Below are 17554 nucleotides of genomic sequence, written 5' to 3'. Positions count from 1 at the left end.
TATAATGTCTTATTTTATTTATGTATACAGGATAAACTATTGAATCCTATTGTAAGAGGATCGAGTAGCATCATGCTCGTTAGAGAGGATTTGAATGTACGTATTATTATTACACAGCAAGATGTGAGCCGTTACAAAGGCAATCCCACGCTTACTACTCTGAGCCGTAACAAAGGGACGTGCACTCATTATTCTTAGATTTAATGTTTAGGCTCTCCCATTGTGGCCAAAAAGGTATTTAGCATGTTTTGTATTTATATACTGTGTCTTTAATATGCATATATAGACAGTCAAGTGAATTATAGTGTGTATAAGTAAGATACATTACCTAAAGATGTGTTTACGTAATTTCTTTGTGTGTTAAATTCACTACAGAAACCTATAGAAGATACGATATTTGTCAATCAAAGACAAAGACAATGAAAGCCTTTTTAGATTCTATTTGAGTTACCGCTCGACGTAAATACTTTCGATTTTATTTGCGTTACCGTTCGACGTGAATACTTTCGTTTTCCATTTCATCTCTCCTCGCTCCACATGATGACGTCATTTTCTGCGCGACGGTTGACCCACTGTCCTTTGATCCTGGGAGAGGGCAGCTGCATGGGGGTATACTCGGGAGGACCATCGGGAGTATAGGGGGCGAGTGAGTGAAGAAATGCGCCCCAGGGGTCATGCTCCCCATAATATAGTTTTATGTACCCCCTTCCCACAAGACTAATTATTGGACGTGATAATATGAAACAGCATAATAATAATAATAATAATAATAATAATAATAATAATAATAATAATGAGATTTTAATTGTAGCGATGTAAAGTTCGAGTGAGGGGAGACAGGTTACTTAGGATGACACTCAAAAAACGTGCTGTTGTAATGACTGATGGATATAACAAAATACAGACGAGGAAGTGAATCATCAAGACTGAATCTGGTAATCACAAAAAGTGATATACTTAAATAATAAAATAAAACATACATGTCATTCGGGAAAGCGCGACCATATGATATTGGAAAAAGAGAAGGGAAGAGTTATGAAAGAACAGGAAACTCACAAGGAGAGCAAGAAAAGCTTTGCAAAAACAAACTTTACAGACTAAAAAAAATCTCAGTGAAACTAACCGGGGTAAAATGGAGAAATTAAAGGTTGTAAACACTAATTATTCTTTATATCATGTGAACCTGAAACATCGAAAATCACAAGAGCTCCCGTTCCACATGTAACTTATGAGTGTGGTTACGACCTTGTATCAATCAATCAATGGGGGCATACGCCGGAGGGCGTGTCGCCTCACCCACCCTACGGCCCCAAGTTCGGGGGTTCCTCCGGGCAACTCTCCATGCAGACCCCCTTCCCATCATGAGCACCTTCTGGCAAGATCTATCGACTTGTTCAAGCCACAAATTCTGTGGGTGTTCCTTTGGCCTCCTCCACACAGGTTTGTCTCTTACAGAGACGATCCGATGAGCAGGATCGGCTTCAGAGTAACGTGCTCGTATTGCCGGAGTTGGCGTTATCGAACTATGCAGGTAATAGGCCTCGAATCAGTCTCACGGAGTAGTCGCCGGTTTGACTCAAAGTCATTCCAGCGATGTCCCATGATTCTGCGTAGACACATATTACAAAAGGCATCAATCGCCTATCCAAATCCCTATTTAGTGTCCATGTCTCACAACCATAGAGTAAGACAGGGAGCACAAGAGACATGAAGATCTTTGTCCTTCTGCACAGATATCGACAGCGCCGTATACTCGTCCTGAGCGAGTCCATAACACCGTGGGCCAGGCCAGTCCGTCATAAGACTTCCTGGTGAGACCCACCGTTGTTCTGAACTACGCTGCCAAGGTAAATGAAAGTTTCCGAGATCTCAAATGTCCTCGCCACCCACATGGATAATGTACTGTGTCATCTAGCAAGTCTCCAAACACCTGTATCTTGGTCTTGGCCCAGAAGATCTGAAATCCCAGGGGCTTTGCCTCCTCATGACTCCACATGGATAGTGTACTGTGTCATCTAGCAAGTCTCAAAACACCTGTATCTTGGTCTTGGCCCAGAAGATCTGAAATCCCAGGGGCTTTACCTCCTCGTGCAGTGCCTCCAGTGACTCCGCCAGGATTATTGGATAATCTGCAAAAACAAAGTCAGTGACCCTGGTATCGTCAATAGATGCTCGCCAGTGACTCTGGTCCACAACTGTCTAGTACCCAGTCCATACAAGTGTTGAAAAGCGATGGGGCAAGGACACAGCCCTGCCATTTTTCCGTATTCACGGGAAAGAAGGTGCACCCCCCCCCCTTACACACACACACACACACACACACACACACACACACACACACACACACACACACACACACACTTCACAGCACTCTCAGTTCCAGAATACAGGCCAGTCAGCAAACCAATAGCCCTTGCAGGAATCCCACGGAGTCGCAGGAGATTCCAGAGTGACTCGCGATGCACTGAGTCAAATGCCTTCTTCAGCCTCTCGAGATGGAACACAATATTGTTGCATCTCGAGATTCTTTTTGACCTGATATGAAACCTGAGTGTTGCAACAACAAGCCTAGGACCAGTTCCAAAGAACTCAGCACTCCGAAAAACCCTGTAGTTCTGAAGGATCCTTGTAGCGCTTTGAGAATCATCTGGCAGGCCTTACAATGTTTTAGGTGTGACTTACAACGTAGTAAAAACTTTGAGAACCTCGCCCTTTGCAGATGGACTGCGTGGCAGACTCGGCACGACTCCATATCGTCCGAAAGCTGGAGGAAGTGGATAGCATGAATGCTAGAGGACGTTTGTGTTATGTATTTAATGCAGGTGGCTATACTAGGATAGCAACGCATCAAACATTTAAAATATGAGCGCGGAGCCTCCAAACTGTAATTACGGTGTGGTGTCATGTAGAGTTCCTTGATAGAGAGGGTCCCGACCTTGGGAGAAGAATGGAAGGAGAGGGCATGACGTCACCGAAGTGAAGCAGTCTTGGCCTGGGCTTTGCTTCGCCCCCTCCCTCAAGTCCACCCATAACCTAAGTCTATACAAGGATTATACTATAAGGATGGCTCACTAAGCTTTCATTTTACCCACAATGCACCGCGGATGACGTCACACATGTAAAAAAATGGTGCTGGGCGGCAAACTGGTTCACTTCTCTATGTTCTCACCGTAGTGTGCTCAGTGAAAATGGTGATTTGTGCTGTATGTGGGTGTTACAGTGGCTCAACTGCGGAAAGTCGTCAAGGTGTTAAGTTCATTACGTTTCCTAGAGACAAACACACCTTGAAGAAGTGGATTTTGGCCTGCAAACGAAAAGATAAAGTGAAGGTGAAGTCTGCGCGTTTATTTTTTATTTATTATATAACAGAGGAGACAGCTCAAGGGCACAAAAAAAGGAAACAATAATAAAAAAAAGCCCGCTACTCGCTACTCCTAAAAAAGAATCAAAAGAGGTGGCCGAAAGAGAGATCAATTTCGGGAGGAGAGGTGTCCTGATACCCTTCTCTTGAAAGAGTTCAAGTCGTAGGCAGGAGGAAATACAGATGAAGGAAGATTGTTCCAGAGTTTACCAGCGTGAGGGATGAAAGAGTGAAGATGCTGGTTAACTCTTGCATAAGGGGTATGGACAGTATAGGGATGACCATGAGTAGAAAGCCGTGTGCAGCGGGTCCGCGGGAGGGGGGGAGGCATGCAGTTAGGAAGTTCAGAAGAGCAGTCAGCGTGGAAATATCGATAGAAGATAGAAAGAGAGGCAACATCGCGACGGAATTTAAGAGGTAGAAGACTATAAGTAGGAGGAGGAGAGCTGATGAGACGAAGAGCCTTAGACTCCACTCTGTCTAGAAGAGCTGTGTGAGTGGAGCCCCCCCACACGTGAGATGCATACTCCATACGAGGGCGGACAAGGCCCCTGTATATGGATAGCAACTGCGCGGGGGAGAAGAACTGTCGGAGACGGTACAAAACACCCAACCTCGAGGAAGCTGATTTAGCGAGAGAGGAGATGTGAAGTTTCCAGTTGAGATTTTGAGTTAAGGATAGACCGAGGATGTTTAGTGTTGAAGATGGTGGCAGCTGAGTGTTGTCGAAGAATGGAAGATTGTGTCGAGCTGAAAGGTGGAGAAATTGAATTTTTGAAGCACTGAAGAACACAATGTTCCTGCTGCCCCAATCGGAAGTGATAGCAAGGTCTGAGGTTAAGCGTTCTGCAGCCTCCGGTCTGGAGTCGTGCACTTCCTGTTGTGATGGTTTTCTATTGAAAGAAGTTGAATAATGCAGAGTGGAGTCGTCGGCGTAAGAGTGGACAGGACAGTTTGTTGTGGAAAGAAGATTATTGATGAATAACAGGAAGAGAGTGGGTGATAGGACAGAGCCCCGTGGAACACCACTGTTGATAGGTTTAGGTGAGGAACAGTGCCCGTCTACCACCGCAGAGATAGAACGGCCGGAAAGGAAACTGGAGATAAAGGAACAGAGAGAGGGATAGAATCCGAAAGAGGGCAGTTTAGAAAGCAAAGACTTGTGCCAGACTCTATCGAAGGCTTTCGATATGTCTAGTCTAGTCTAGTCAAAAAAGTGATAACATTAAAGAAAAGCCAATAAAGCTCTATAGTGAACGTTTGGTGAAGGTAAATTCATTTAGTTAAAAATTTGCGTAAATAGTATTATATAATATATATGTATGTATAAAAAAAAAAACTTTATATATGACAGGATTAGTTACCCCTGCAAATTAAGTTGTAGAAAACTAATGTTAATAAAAGTTAAGAAAACGTAAGCATCGATGGTAAACAAAGCATTATTTCTGCAGCTTGTTTACCATGTTTCTCACATTATTTATATTATTGTATACTATTAGCCAACACAACAGCTGCCTAATTTAATTACTTATCCTCAGGAATCAAGAAAGCGCAAAATCTGACCATGAATAAGAATAAATAAGGGTTTTCTAGTACATTTTATACCGTGAGAGCAGGGTGAGAGTGAACCAGATGACATACCGCAGTCATGACGTCATCGATGACGTTTCAGTGAGCTATCCTTATAGTATATAATCCTTGAGTGTATATATATATATATATATATATATATATATATATATATATATATATATATATATATATATATATATATATATATATATATATATATATATATACCAAGTCAAGTCACTCTCCTTCAAAACTGCGACTGGTACGCGCAGGGGGCGGTTTGGGGGCGGAGCAGCGGGATGACGTCACTTGAAGCTAAAAAAAAAAAATACCCGCCAGTTCAGGGGTGACTAAAGTTGCGGCCGTGTGTGCACTTTGGACTGCTTGCCTTCTTTCACAGCGTGTTCAGGCAAACCACTGACGAAAAAAATATGCCTTTTTATTGTGCTCATGCGTGACTGTAATTCCAATGTCTACAAACGGCGGTGTGGGGTGTAAGGGAGGGCATATTGAAGTGATTGATTAAAATTAGTCCGCCTTTCTTCGTTTTCTCTAAATTCCTGTTTCTACATTCTCTAATTTGGCTCCAAGCAGTGTCAAGCATAAACCACGCCTCTGCCGTGTCTCCTCCCACAAACCTGCGTATGACTTGACTTGGTATATATAGATTTAGCCCATAACATTGCCCGGGTGGCCGGACGCGCGACACCCACACACCTCAACATTTTGCCTTCATGCCGGCTTGCTCTGCATTTGGTTGCGCCCACAGAGGCGGGGATGCCAGCATAACGTTTCATCGGTAAGACAAAATTATATTTGTGGTGAAACATTATATAGGAGTCAAGAAAACTGAGCTTGAAAAAAGAGCGACACAAAAGAATGTGAATGATTCTTTGGTGGAAATTTCAAGGAAATCATCTGTAATTTCTCTCCCATGGCTTTTACACACACACAGGTCACATTACTGGAATGTAGAGGTCTTTGGGTACTATCAGAAGTTCAATGAACACAGTTATTTTGCAAAACATGTAAAATAAGAGTGTAAACCTGGGCAAGTTACCGAGTCGATTCAACCCACGGGCACTTATTTGCCTGACAACGTTAATTCTCATTCTCTCATTCTTATTCACTCTTTCTCATTCTCTCTCATTCTTATTCTCTAATTCTCATTATTTCTCTTTTTCTCATTCACATTCTCATTCTCTTTCATTCTCATTCACTCTCATTATCATTTTTAATACCCCTCTCATTCTCATTATCATTACCCCTCATTTTCAATCTCTCTCTCTCTCTCTCTCTCTCTCTCTCTCTCTCTCTCTCTCTCTCTCTCTCTCTCTCTCTCTCTCTCTCTCTCAGCGGTACCGTCGACACCAGCGGACAACACCACGCAGCGTGATGGTGCTAGTGGCACTGCCCATGATGGCTTCACCGTCGTGAATGGAGGAGCCAAACCAGCCAGACAAGCAATTTATCCTGTTCATTGCTTCAACAGGTTTGCCATTCTGGAGGAGGATGATGAGCAGGAGAGCACCTTCCTGGTGGGTGACTCCATGATTCGCCAGCAGGTCGTTGAGTTCTGCGGCAGAGTTCCTTGTCGAAGACGGAACTATTGCTATCCTGGTGCTGGGATCGACGATGTAACTGCTGCTCTTGAGGAGATCTCTCCCCAGGCTACTAATGATTCACTGTTTATTATTCACACAGGTACGAACGACATCACCACGACCCGGTCTGAGGAAATACTGGACAAGTACCGTAGGCTCATCCAGCAGTATAAGTCTAAATCCCTTAACATTATGATTTAAGTTCTACCACGGACGTGGGCGGAGAGCGACTTCTTCAGCAAGGCCTACAGACTCAACAACCGCTTACAGACTCTTTGCAGACAGCTTGACGTTGAGTTCTTCAACGCCTAGGACAATTTCTACGGACAAAGTGAACTCTTCCACAGGGACGGAATACACCTGTCCCCCATCGGGGCAGCCAGATTCGGAAGGCTCCTAAACGACGCAATACGTGACACCCGATCAAAAAACGACTCTCAGCCACGCCCCTCCACCCCGCCCGTGTAAATAGACGCCATGCATCGCAACAAACTCGTAACCGTGAACCCGCAAGTACCACCACCTCTATTACCAAGCCTCTAGATAACTTAAAAATCCTTAGTTCCAATGTGCGTAGCCTAAGAAACTAGTTTGATGAGCTGAGATGTCTTGCTCTAACAGAAAATATTAACATAATTGCTATAACCGAAACATTTATCGAAACCACAAATAATGATTTAAGTTCCGAATATAACATAGATGGCTACAGACTCTTCAACAAAGATCGTGTAAACCGTAGAGGCGGTGGCGTCGCCCTTTTTGTCAAAAGCTATTTGCAACCCACTGACAAAACACCAAGAGACAGTAACGTTGAACATTTGTGCGTGCGAGTAAACATTGCAAAAGTCAATTTAAATATATCTGTCACCTACAGGCCTCCCGGGATCGATGACGATCTTGAAATGTACAGCGTTTTAAGGCAGTCACTTAATAACAACGACTCACTGATATTAAGAGACTTTAACCTCCCCCATATCGACTGGGCGACACTGTCAGGTACAGAAGGCGAGTCACATAGAATGATCGAATTTTTAGAAGAAAATTATCTAAGCCAAATGGTTTCTGAACCAACTCGACAAAATAACATACTCGACCTTGTTATAACTACCCAAGATAACCTAGTCAGTAATGTTACGGTAGGAGAACACCTCGGTTCTTGTGATCATAAATTAGTGCGCGTCGACATTAGAGCTCAAACATCAGTGACTGAAAATAAAGTAAAGGTGCCCAATTTCAAAAGAGCTAACTTCGTAGAAATCCGACAAAAACTAACAGAAATACAACTATTAGATGACGGCAATGTAGAGAAAGCCAGGCTGACCTTTAAAAATCATGTACTCACTTAGCAGAACACATTCGTCCCCTTGCGCGAGAAGCGAAATAACACTAATAAAAGTCCACCTTGGTTTAATAGCGAAATTAAACACTCAGTCAAGGAGAGAAAATTGTTTTACTGGTTAAAGAAAGAACAAAGCACGCCCGAAAACATTAGACTTTATCATGATGCCAGGCGACGAGTAAAAAGATTAGTATGTCAGGCAAAGCGTAGATATGAAGAAAATGTTGCAGCCAACTGTAAAAATAATCCGAAATCCTTCTTCAGTTACATAAACAACAGAAAGGCGACCAGAAGTGGAACTGGACCTTTAACAAACAGCGGCGGTGCACTAGTGACCGACAGCCAACACATTGCAAACCTCTTAAACAGTTACTTTTCCTCGGTGTTTAATACTAACAGTCTTCCTTCCACTACCACCAGCACCAATACTAATGCAAATCTCGAGCATGCATTGCCTAATTTTGAAATAACAACCGATGAAGTCCTTAAAGCTCTCCAATCACTTAAAACAAATAAAAGTCCCGGACCCGATAAAGTATATCCTATACTGCTTAAAGAAACAAAGAGCGAAATACTCTCCTCCCTCACAACCGTATTCAATATGTCCTTGCGACAAGGCATCGTCCATTCGGATTGGAAAAAGGCTAACGTGACAACGATTTTTAAGAAAGGAGACAAAAAAATACCAGGTAATTACAGACCCATTAGTCTATCTTCAGTTGTTGGTAAGCTACTTGAGAGCATAATTAGAGACAAAATTGTGAGTTACCTTAAGAGCCACTCATTAATTGGGGATTCACAACATGGCTTCCGTAACAAAAAATCCTGCCTATCAAACCTATTGACCTTTTATAACGACCTCTTCTCAGTTTATGACGTAACAAAATCATTGGACGTAGTCTATCTTGATTTCCAGAAAGCGTTTGATAAAGTCCCACATCATAAATTACTTTATAAATTAAAGCAAATAGGTATTGACGGTCAAGTAAACCAATGGATCGCGAATTGGTTGAGCAACAGACAACAAAGAGTGGTGATTGGCGGATTTAACTCAGAGTGGGCACCGGTCACTAGTGGCGTCTCTCAGGGCTCGGTTCTTGGCCCAGTGCTCTTCATTATTTACATCAACGATGTGGATGTTAGACTCAATAATCGCATTAGTAAATTTGCAGACGACACAAAGATTGGTAACTCGGTTCTCACCGACGAAGACAGGCGAAGCCTCCAAGAGGATTTGCACAAAATTTCAGCTTGGTCGGACAGATGGGAGATGCCCTTTAACGTAGACAAATGCCAGGTCCTTCAAGTTGGAACAAGAAATATGAAGTTCGATTACGAAATGGGCGGCGTTAAACTCACAAGCGTTCAATGCGTTAAGGACCTGGGGGTCAAAATCGCGTCAAACCTCAAATTCTCACATCAATGTATCGATGCAGCAAATAAAGCGAACAGAATGTTGGGCTTCATTAAAATAAACTTTTTTATTCAAGAATAAAGATGTAATACTTCCGCTCTACAATAGTTTAGTCAGATCCCACTTGGAATATGCGGTACAGTTTTGGTCTACCCACCATGCAAAGGACATTGCTAAATTAGAAGGTGTTGAGCGTCGGGCAGCAAAAATGATCCCTTCCTTGCGCAACAAATCTTACGAAGAAAGGGTTTCCATCCTTCTCTCTTGGGAAACGCCGCCTCCGAGGAAAACTGATCGAATGTTTTAAAATACTTAATGGTTTCACGAATGTAGACAGAACAAAATTGTTTATGATCGATGACACTTTGCGAACGAGGAACAATGGCAAAAAACTCAAATGTAGACAAGTAAATTCAGACTGCACCAAATTTTTCTTCACCAACGTTGTAGTGCGAGAATGGAATAAGCTCCCACCTTCAGTGGTCCAGTGTAACACGATTGACTCCTTTAAAAACAAGCTCGACCGACACTTCATTGAACTTAATATTAACCAGAGTAGAAATGCAACGTTTTGGTGCCATCTGATTAATGTAGAATCACTTAGGTTTAAGGACAGACCACCTAGTCTGGACCATGGGGTCTGTGTGGTCTGATTGTCTTTGTAAATCTTTGCAAATCTCTCTCTCTCTCTCTCTCTCTCTCTCTCTCTCTCTCTCTCTCTCTCTCTCTCTCTCTCTCTCTCTCTCTCTCTCTCTCTCTCTCATTCATTCCCTCACATTCTTCCTTTCTCATTCTTTCTCTCTCACATTCTCTCATTCTCATTACCTCTCTCATAATGAGTTTCCCTCATTCTCTCTCATTCTCATTATCTCCTTCTTTTTCCCTCATTCTCATTCCCTCTCATTCTTATTTTCTAAATCTTATCATCTCTCATTCTTATTTTCTAATTCTCATTATCTCTCATTCTCTTTCTCATTCGCTCATTCTCATTCTCATTACCTCTCATTCTCATTGTCATTCCCCCTCATTTTCAATCTCTCTCTCTCTCTCTCTCTCTCTCTCTCTCTCTCTCTCTCTCTCTCTTATAGGATGCTTTCCATATATAGGGGCCTTGTCCGCCTTCGTATGGAGTATGCATCTCACGTGTGGGGGGGTTCCACTCATACACCTTTTCTGGACAGAGTGGAGTCTAAGCTCTTCGTATCATCCGCCGCCATGTTGCTTCTCTTTCTATCTTCTATCGATATTTTCATGCTGACTGCTCTTCTGAACTTGCTAACTGCATACCTCCCCCCCTCCCGCGGCCCCGCTGCACACGACTTTCTACTCATGCTCATCCCTATACTGTCCAAATCCCTTATGCAAGAGTTAACCAGCATCTCCATTCTTTCATCCCCTTCACTGGTAAACTTTGGAACAGTCTACTTACCGAGAGGTGAAGTACAATGATAATTTGAGGAGAGTAAAGAAGAGTTGAGTGTCAATATATCCAACCCTCATGGCGGCCCGAGTAAGACTGCCCGAGGAAGCTGCGGCCTGCCTACGGGGCAGGCTGTCAGCGCGATACAACCCGCGTAGTAATACATCATGAAAGTAATCGTTTAAAATTATAAAATACAAATACTTGCGCCTTTATTTGCTTTAATATAGAGAAGAAAATAAGGTAAAGATTCGTTTTAGTACCGTGCCAGTATCTCATTATCTACTTTATGAAACATCACTATCTCTTCATATATCTTTTCTACAAACCTTCAACAATCATGGAAACGCTTTCAAAATCCAATTCAAGGACTTTATTTTACTCTTGAAAATAGGGGATAATGCTTACGAAAGCGCGTCGCCTACTCTGGCGGCGGCCTCGGCGACGGTGCCGCCGCCGCCGCCGCATCCGCAAATTAGCTCGTAGAGGATTTAGGGTGGGGGAGCATATTTAAACTACTCCAGCCGAACTTTACGACCTGCTAACGGTCGTGTCTTTTATGACAAAACACACGAATGTATCTAAAGAAATCATCACAAATTTTATCCATTTCAGTCACTGCACTGTCTTTTAATAGCTAAAATAATAAGCCTATCTTTGATCATGTGATTCCACCGCTGTTTCCTCAGATTTCTCTTCTCATTGATGGTCATGTTTCTTGGATACTCTCCATTTAGTAGTATCTGAATAATAGGGTCCATTTGGCCATTTTCCCATAAAAACTGCCATGGTGTCTTGCCGCTATCTTGCCTGGATAAACGACGATATCAACACTGTGTTTGTAAACATTGGGTTCTGCGCATGCGCAGATCAGGATGGGATGTTTTAGGATAGCCGGATGTCTCATGACATCACACCGGGCACCCTCCGTTTGAGTCCAGCAACTTTAATCCGTGATTACGGGAACCCGTCCTTTAATTAAGAGTTCAAGTGACTTATATTACGTGTCAATCCAGTAAGGGTTCCCATTACTTCAGCTAAAAATAAAGTAGTGACAGGAGGGGAGTTAATGGAGAAAACATGAAAGTCCTGGGATGGAAGCGTCAATATTTTTTTTATGTATAATTATATACGTCCTTGGCTGAAATTAGGGTATAAGTCTAACAATCATGGCATTAAGATGCTGGCAAAGAAACGCTGTCTAATATGTATCCAGAAACTTCCTGCCAGCAAAGTAAAATCATTATTCGAAAGAATCTACATAAACGAATTGTAGAAAAATGGTTGCAATTCTTGCTTGCTGATAATATCGAAAAAGTTATTTTTGAAGTCGTTATTAGTGAGATCCTACTGCAATTGGTATGCTAACATATTTTGAGATTTTTTGTGTCAATGACTGCTTTCTTTTCTGATCTAAACCTTTATAATTATTGGCTGCAGAAATGTTCATTTGCTTATCTGAGAGAGGGAGAGGCGCCTCCAGGCTATGTAGTACAATGGCGTGGAGGAGATGGACTACAAATATTCTTTATACAAAGGGAAAGCCACATAGTGTCTCCCAAGAAGCCTCTCATCATGAGTATTTACAAGCAAGTCGGTATGTACCAATGTTTTTTTCTTCTTCAAAGCAATGTTTAGTGGACTTTCCAAGAGTATATAATCTAGCCTTCTTTAGCTGTAAAAAAAATTATGATTGAAACTTTTGTATGTGTTATGGTGCATATATATATATATATATATATATATATATATATATATATATATATATATATATATATATATATATATATATATATATATATATATATATATATATATATATATATATATATATATATATATATATATATATATATATATATATATATATATATATATATATATATATATATATATATATATATATATATATATATATATATATATATATATATATATATATATATATATATATATATATATATATATATATATATATATATATATATATATATATAAAATAGAGGGGATTGCCACTTCTTGAAGCACATGAGAAATTGATCTACTCGGGGAATGTTATTTTCCCAACAACCATCCTGAAAATCTAATGTAGGCCCTCGAGGCACGGGGCGGACTTTCTGGTGACAAGCCGAAAATGGTACTCCACATCTCAAGTCCTTCTGAATCCTGTACCAATTTGGGCCATTACATGGCTTCCATTCTCTTACTTAGATCAGTTTCATTGTGCTTTTAATTTTCGTTAGTTACTGCTCTCGTTAGAAGACAGAGATGCAACATTACATTGACATTTAAGAAGTAGAAGACTAAGCAAGAGAGGAGTTAACGAGACAAGGAACCTTTGACTTTTCTCTTGTGTTGTGTGTGTGTGTGTGTGTGTGTGTGTGTGTGTCCCCTCAGTACATGAGATGCATATTCTATTACTGACAAGGCCTTTTTTTATATAGATAGCATCTTGGGAGGGGAGGGGGGTGAAGCGATCCAAAACGCCTAACCTCAAGGAAGCTGATTTTGCAGGAAATGAGATATGAAGTTTGCAGTTGAGATTTTGAGTTAAAGATAGACCAAGAATGTTTCATGAAGAAGTGGATAGCTGTTATCGAAGAATAGAGGATAGATGTCGGGAAGATAAGTAAAGAAATCGAGTTTCTGAGGCTTTGAAGGACACTGATTTTTTTCTTGTCTCATTAAAAAATGGTAGCAAGTTCAGAAGGGTTCTGTAGCGTCCAGTTTTAATACCGATAGTTCCTGTTGAGAGGGTCATGTGTTAAAACATGTCGAGTAATGCAGAGTAGAGTCATGGCCCTAAGAGTGGATAGAACGGTTTGTTTTGGAAAGATCTGGTAACATGCCTTACACCTGCACCTACAGAATTAGCACTTTCCTGACAGTACGTTCTCACACTTTTCACACACCCTCTCATACTGTGGTGTATGTCAGTTAACCTCTACTCAGGTAAATGACGGTTCGCTGTGAGTGAAAAACCTCAACATTTATGTTAATATTCAAACTAGAGGGAAAACTCCCTAGCGAGGCGCCATTTCCTGTTAGAGCGGGCTTGGTGAACTTCGCCACAATTATTCACAGTATGTAAGTGGTGTTATGTATGTATACCCAGTGTAGGTGGGACAGATGTGGAGTAGATGTAGGTAGGTGTAAAATGGTGTAACTTACTGTATAAATTCCTGGCTATTTGCCTATTTTTTCCTACATTATCACACCATGCACCATACCATGCAACTAAATTTTTAAGCATGCCGCAAAACTCTCGGGCCAACCCAGCTTTTTCAGGGTTGCATTTACGACTCCACCACCTTCGGTTTATGACTGCTCCTATCGGCTCGAAAACTCATGGCCGGATGGTGGGGTGTACCGCCAACCATCCTCGAAAACCACCTAATCTGCACACTTTCGTCACTTGGTTCCTCGATTCAGCTGAATCTGAGGTCCCAAGATCCGAACATAAAGTCTCCGAACCACCTAACCTGTCCACTTTGATCATCTTACTCTGCTACCAGACGCGACAAGAAGTCCGCCCCAACGTTGGCTTGCCCCTTTATGTACTTTACCGTGAACTGAAACCGCTGGAGATACAACGCCCAACGCATCAGACGTGCATTTGCGTCCTTAGAAGTTTTCAAACTGGCTAGGGGCATATGATCAGTTTCGAGAACGAACTGGTCGCCATATAGGTAGCTCTTTTTCTACCGTAGAGTAATTTCTCTCGGCTGCACGCAACTTCCTATTGTAGTAACTTACAGGAAACACCTGATTGTTACTCTCTTGCATCAACACGGCACCAATGCCCTCCTGTGATGCATCGGTACGCAGAATGAACTGCTTATTGAAATCAGGCAGCTGCAAAATGGGCTCTTTGCATAACATGCTTTTAAGTGCCGCGAAGGCTTCCTCTTGAGCACCTGTCCATTGTACCTTATTGGGTGCATGTTATCTCAACAATTCATGCAGAGGGGCAGCATTGACAGCGCAATTAGGGATACAATCCCGGTAATATCCAGCTAAGCCCAAGAATGACTTTACCTGAGTTTTGGTCTGAGGACGTGGGGCATTTCTAACCTTTTCTATTTTATCCATATAGCACCCATACTGTCCTTCACCAATGACATGACCTAAGAATGGCACCTTTTCGTGCCCAATCAAGCACTTACTGGGCTTAATGGTCAGTTTGTAGTACCGGAGCCGCTCCAACACTAACCTGAGGGTCTCTAGATGCTGCCTGAATGTGGGTGAGTGAATTAACACGTCATCCACGAAAAGCACCACTCCTTCGATACCTCTCATGACCTCGCGCATGACTTTGTTAAAAGCTGCTTGCGAGTTGTTCATCCCGAAGGGTAAGGCTTTGTACTGATAAAGCCCCCAGGTGTACTAAAAGCTGTCACCTTACAACTCTCCTCACTCAGAGGAATCTGGAAAAACCCTTTCGTCAGGTCTATCTTAGACAAAATTACAGAATCAGCCAGAGTAGCAAATATGGCTTGCGGGTCAGACATTGGCTCAGCATCTACGCGCGTCACAGCGTTTACTTTTCGATAATCACCGCAAATTCTAATTCCTTCTTCTTTCTTCCTTACGACCACCATGGGGCTGCAGTAGGGGGAATTTGATCTCTCTATGATACCCACGGCCTCCATTTCACTGATTTCGCTTTTTACAGCGTCTACCAGTCGTATAGGAATCTGGTAAGCCCTTTGTCTGACAGGCTCCTTGCTCGTTAACTCGATTCGATACTCTGGTACCCGAGCAGAAAAAAACTCTGCATAACCCTCTAGCAACGATGCTAATTGTTCCCTCTCCTCTGGGGCTAACTTTTCTCCCAACGTCACGTCATGCACTGACTCTGTCTGTCTAGAAGAGACAGTGAGAGGAGCCTCGCCGTCCTCAGCATCCTGTATTACTACTGCCGCTCCCACATCTACGATCTGAGGTTGAGAATAGTGAGCTTTAACTAACTCTAGACACCTCACCTTCTGGCCGGTAGTATTGTTTCAAGATGTTGATGTGGAACCGTTTTGGGTGTCCATCAACCAGGAGAATATAATTAAGGTCATTAACCTTCTCCTGAACCTCGTAAGGTCCCTTCCACTGAGCTAACAGCTTGTTGCTCGCTGTGGGAAGCAAAACTAGACTCTGTTCTCCTACATTGAGCTTACGCAACTTTGCCTTCCGGTCGTAGTAACTTTTCTGTACTTGTTTTGCTTTGAGCAACTCCTCCTTAGCAATGTTACAGGTCTCTCTCAGCCTGTCACCTAAATCTAACACGTACTGGTACGTGGTCTTGACGTCCGGGTCCGGAACATTGTCATCCCACAGCTCTCTCAGTAACAGTAGCGGGGGCCCCTAACAAACCTTCCATACATTAGCTCAAACGGGGAAAACCTGGTGGAGCTCTGTGGGGCTTCTCTGTACGCGAACAACAAAGGAGCCGGGTACTTAGGCCATTCCTTGGGTTGTTCGGCAGCCATGCGTTTAAGCATTTTCTTAAGTGTGCCGTTAAAACGTTCAAACAGTCCATTCCCCATGGGATGGTAGGGCGTGGTACGTAACCCTTTGCAAGCTAGCAGACAGAGTACTTCCTCCATCATCCCTGAGGTGAACTGAGTACCTCGATCACTCAATACTTGCTTGGTTATACCTACTCGACAAAATATGGTCATGAAAGCTTCAGCCACAGTTTGCGTTTCAATATTCTTCAGCGGCACTGCTTCTGCCCAACGCGTGGCAAAATCTACAAGCGTAAGAATATACCGGGAGTCATCGCTGGCTCGGGGCTCTATTGGCCCCACCAAATCTACTGCTACTCTCTCAAAAGGAGAATCAATGATGGGCAGTGGCTGTAAGGGAGCAGGCTTTACCCTTCCCCTATCTATAGTCTTTTGACATACATCGCACGACCTCACAAATCTACCTACCTCCTGGCCTATCCCTGGCCAGTAAAAATGTGCTTGTACACGAGCGAGTGTCTTGGCTCTTCCCATGTGACCGCCTAGAGCAGTACTGTGACCTAACTTGAGAACAGCCTCTCTGTATCTCGCAGGCACAACTAACTGCAATTTCCTTTCACCAGAGGGAGAGATAATCTGCCTATATATCAAGCCACGCTGCTTGACAAAACTGACGCAGTTGTCCTTCAGCTGAATGGCACTGGTTTCCTGCAAACGTTTGCGTACGCTTTGCAGGGTGTCGTCACTCTCCACTTCCTTCCTTACGTCCTCACTGTTGGTTAGATCTCCAGGAGATGTAACCATGAGAAGCCTAACAGTACTCTTACGCTTAGCAGCTGCTCGGGTCACTGCTGCTGCGCCAATCTGAGGCTAGAGGAAACTTGGTATATCCTTCTGATGGTGTTATTGATATTTGTATCACTTCAGAAAAACTGTTCAGAGAAAGAGTGTCAAGCAACAATTTAGGGCAGGGGGCTATTAGTAAGCTCGTTATTTCAGTGCTGGCTTATTGCAACCAAAAAAACATATTCTCCACCATAACTAATCACATGTATGACACAGACCCTCAGGAAAACCACCTGCGTCTGTTAGTTAAGGCAGTTGTTGAGACATATTTGCAGGTACGGCTTAAGTATGATGCTACACAGATAACTAATAAATTAGCAAGTAATATTAAGATAAGGAGCCGTCAGTTGTACACCAAACTTATTCATTTCAGTGGCCAATAAATACAAACCAAACCTACTTCCAATTTCTCTTGTTAAATTTAGGATGGATGATTTTATAATAGTGTACTTATAATTATGTACTTTACAATTAACTAAAAAATCAGGCATTATTAGTTGTGCTATGAACATTTATAATCCACAAAGAGATATAAA

At 42.4% G+C, this 17554-nt stretch overlaps 1 protein-coding gene across 1 annotated transcript in view; it reads left to right on the top strand.

Moving 5' to 3' along the window:
- The window catches only part of LOC126997301 (uncharacterized), a 155551-nt gene that overhangs the window by 74378 nt on the left and 63619 nt on the right, over positions 1-17554 (top strand). Inside the window, exon 4 of the mRNA XM_050858300.1 lies at positions 12151-12307. Within this exon, the coding sequence (XP_050714257.1) occupies positions 12151-12307 (157 nt within the window). The remainder of the gene's footprint in view (positions 1-12150; positions 12308-17554) is intronic.

Source organism: Eriocheir sinensis, chromosome 12 (assembly GCF_024679095.1).
Source record: "Eriocheir sinensis breed Jianghai 21 chromosome 12, ASM2467909v1, whole genome shotgun sequence".
Lineage (NCBI taxonomy): Eukaryota > Metazoa > Arthropoda > Malacostraca > Decapoda > Varunidae > Eriocheir > Eriocheir sinensis.
This window is presented reverse-complemented; position numbering and strand designations above follow the sequence as displayed.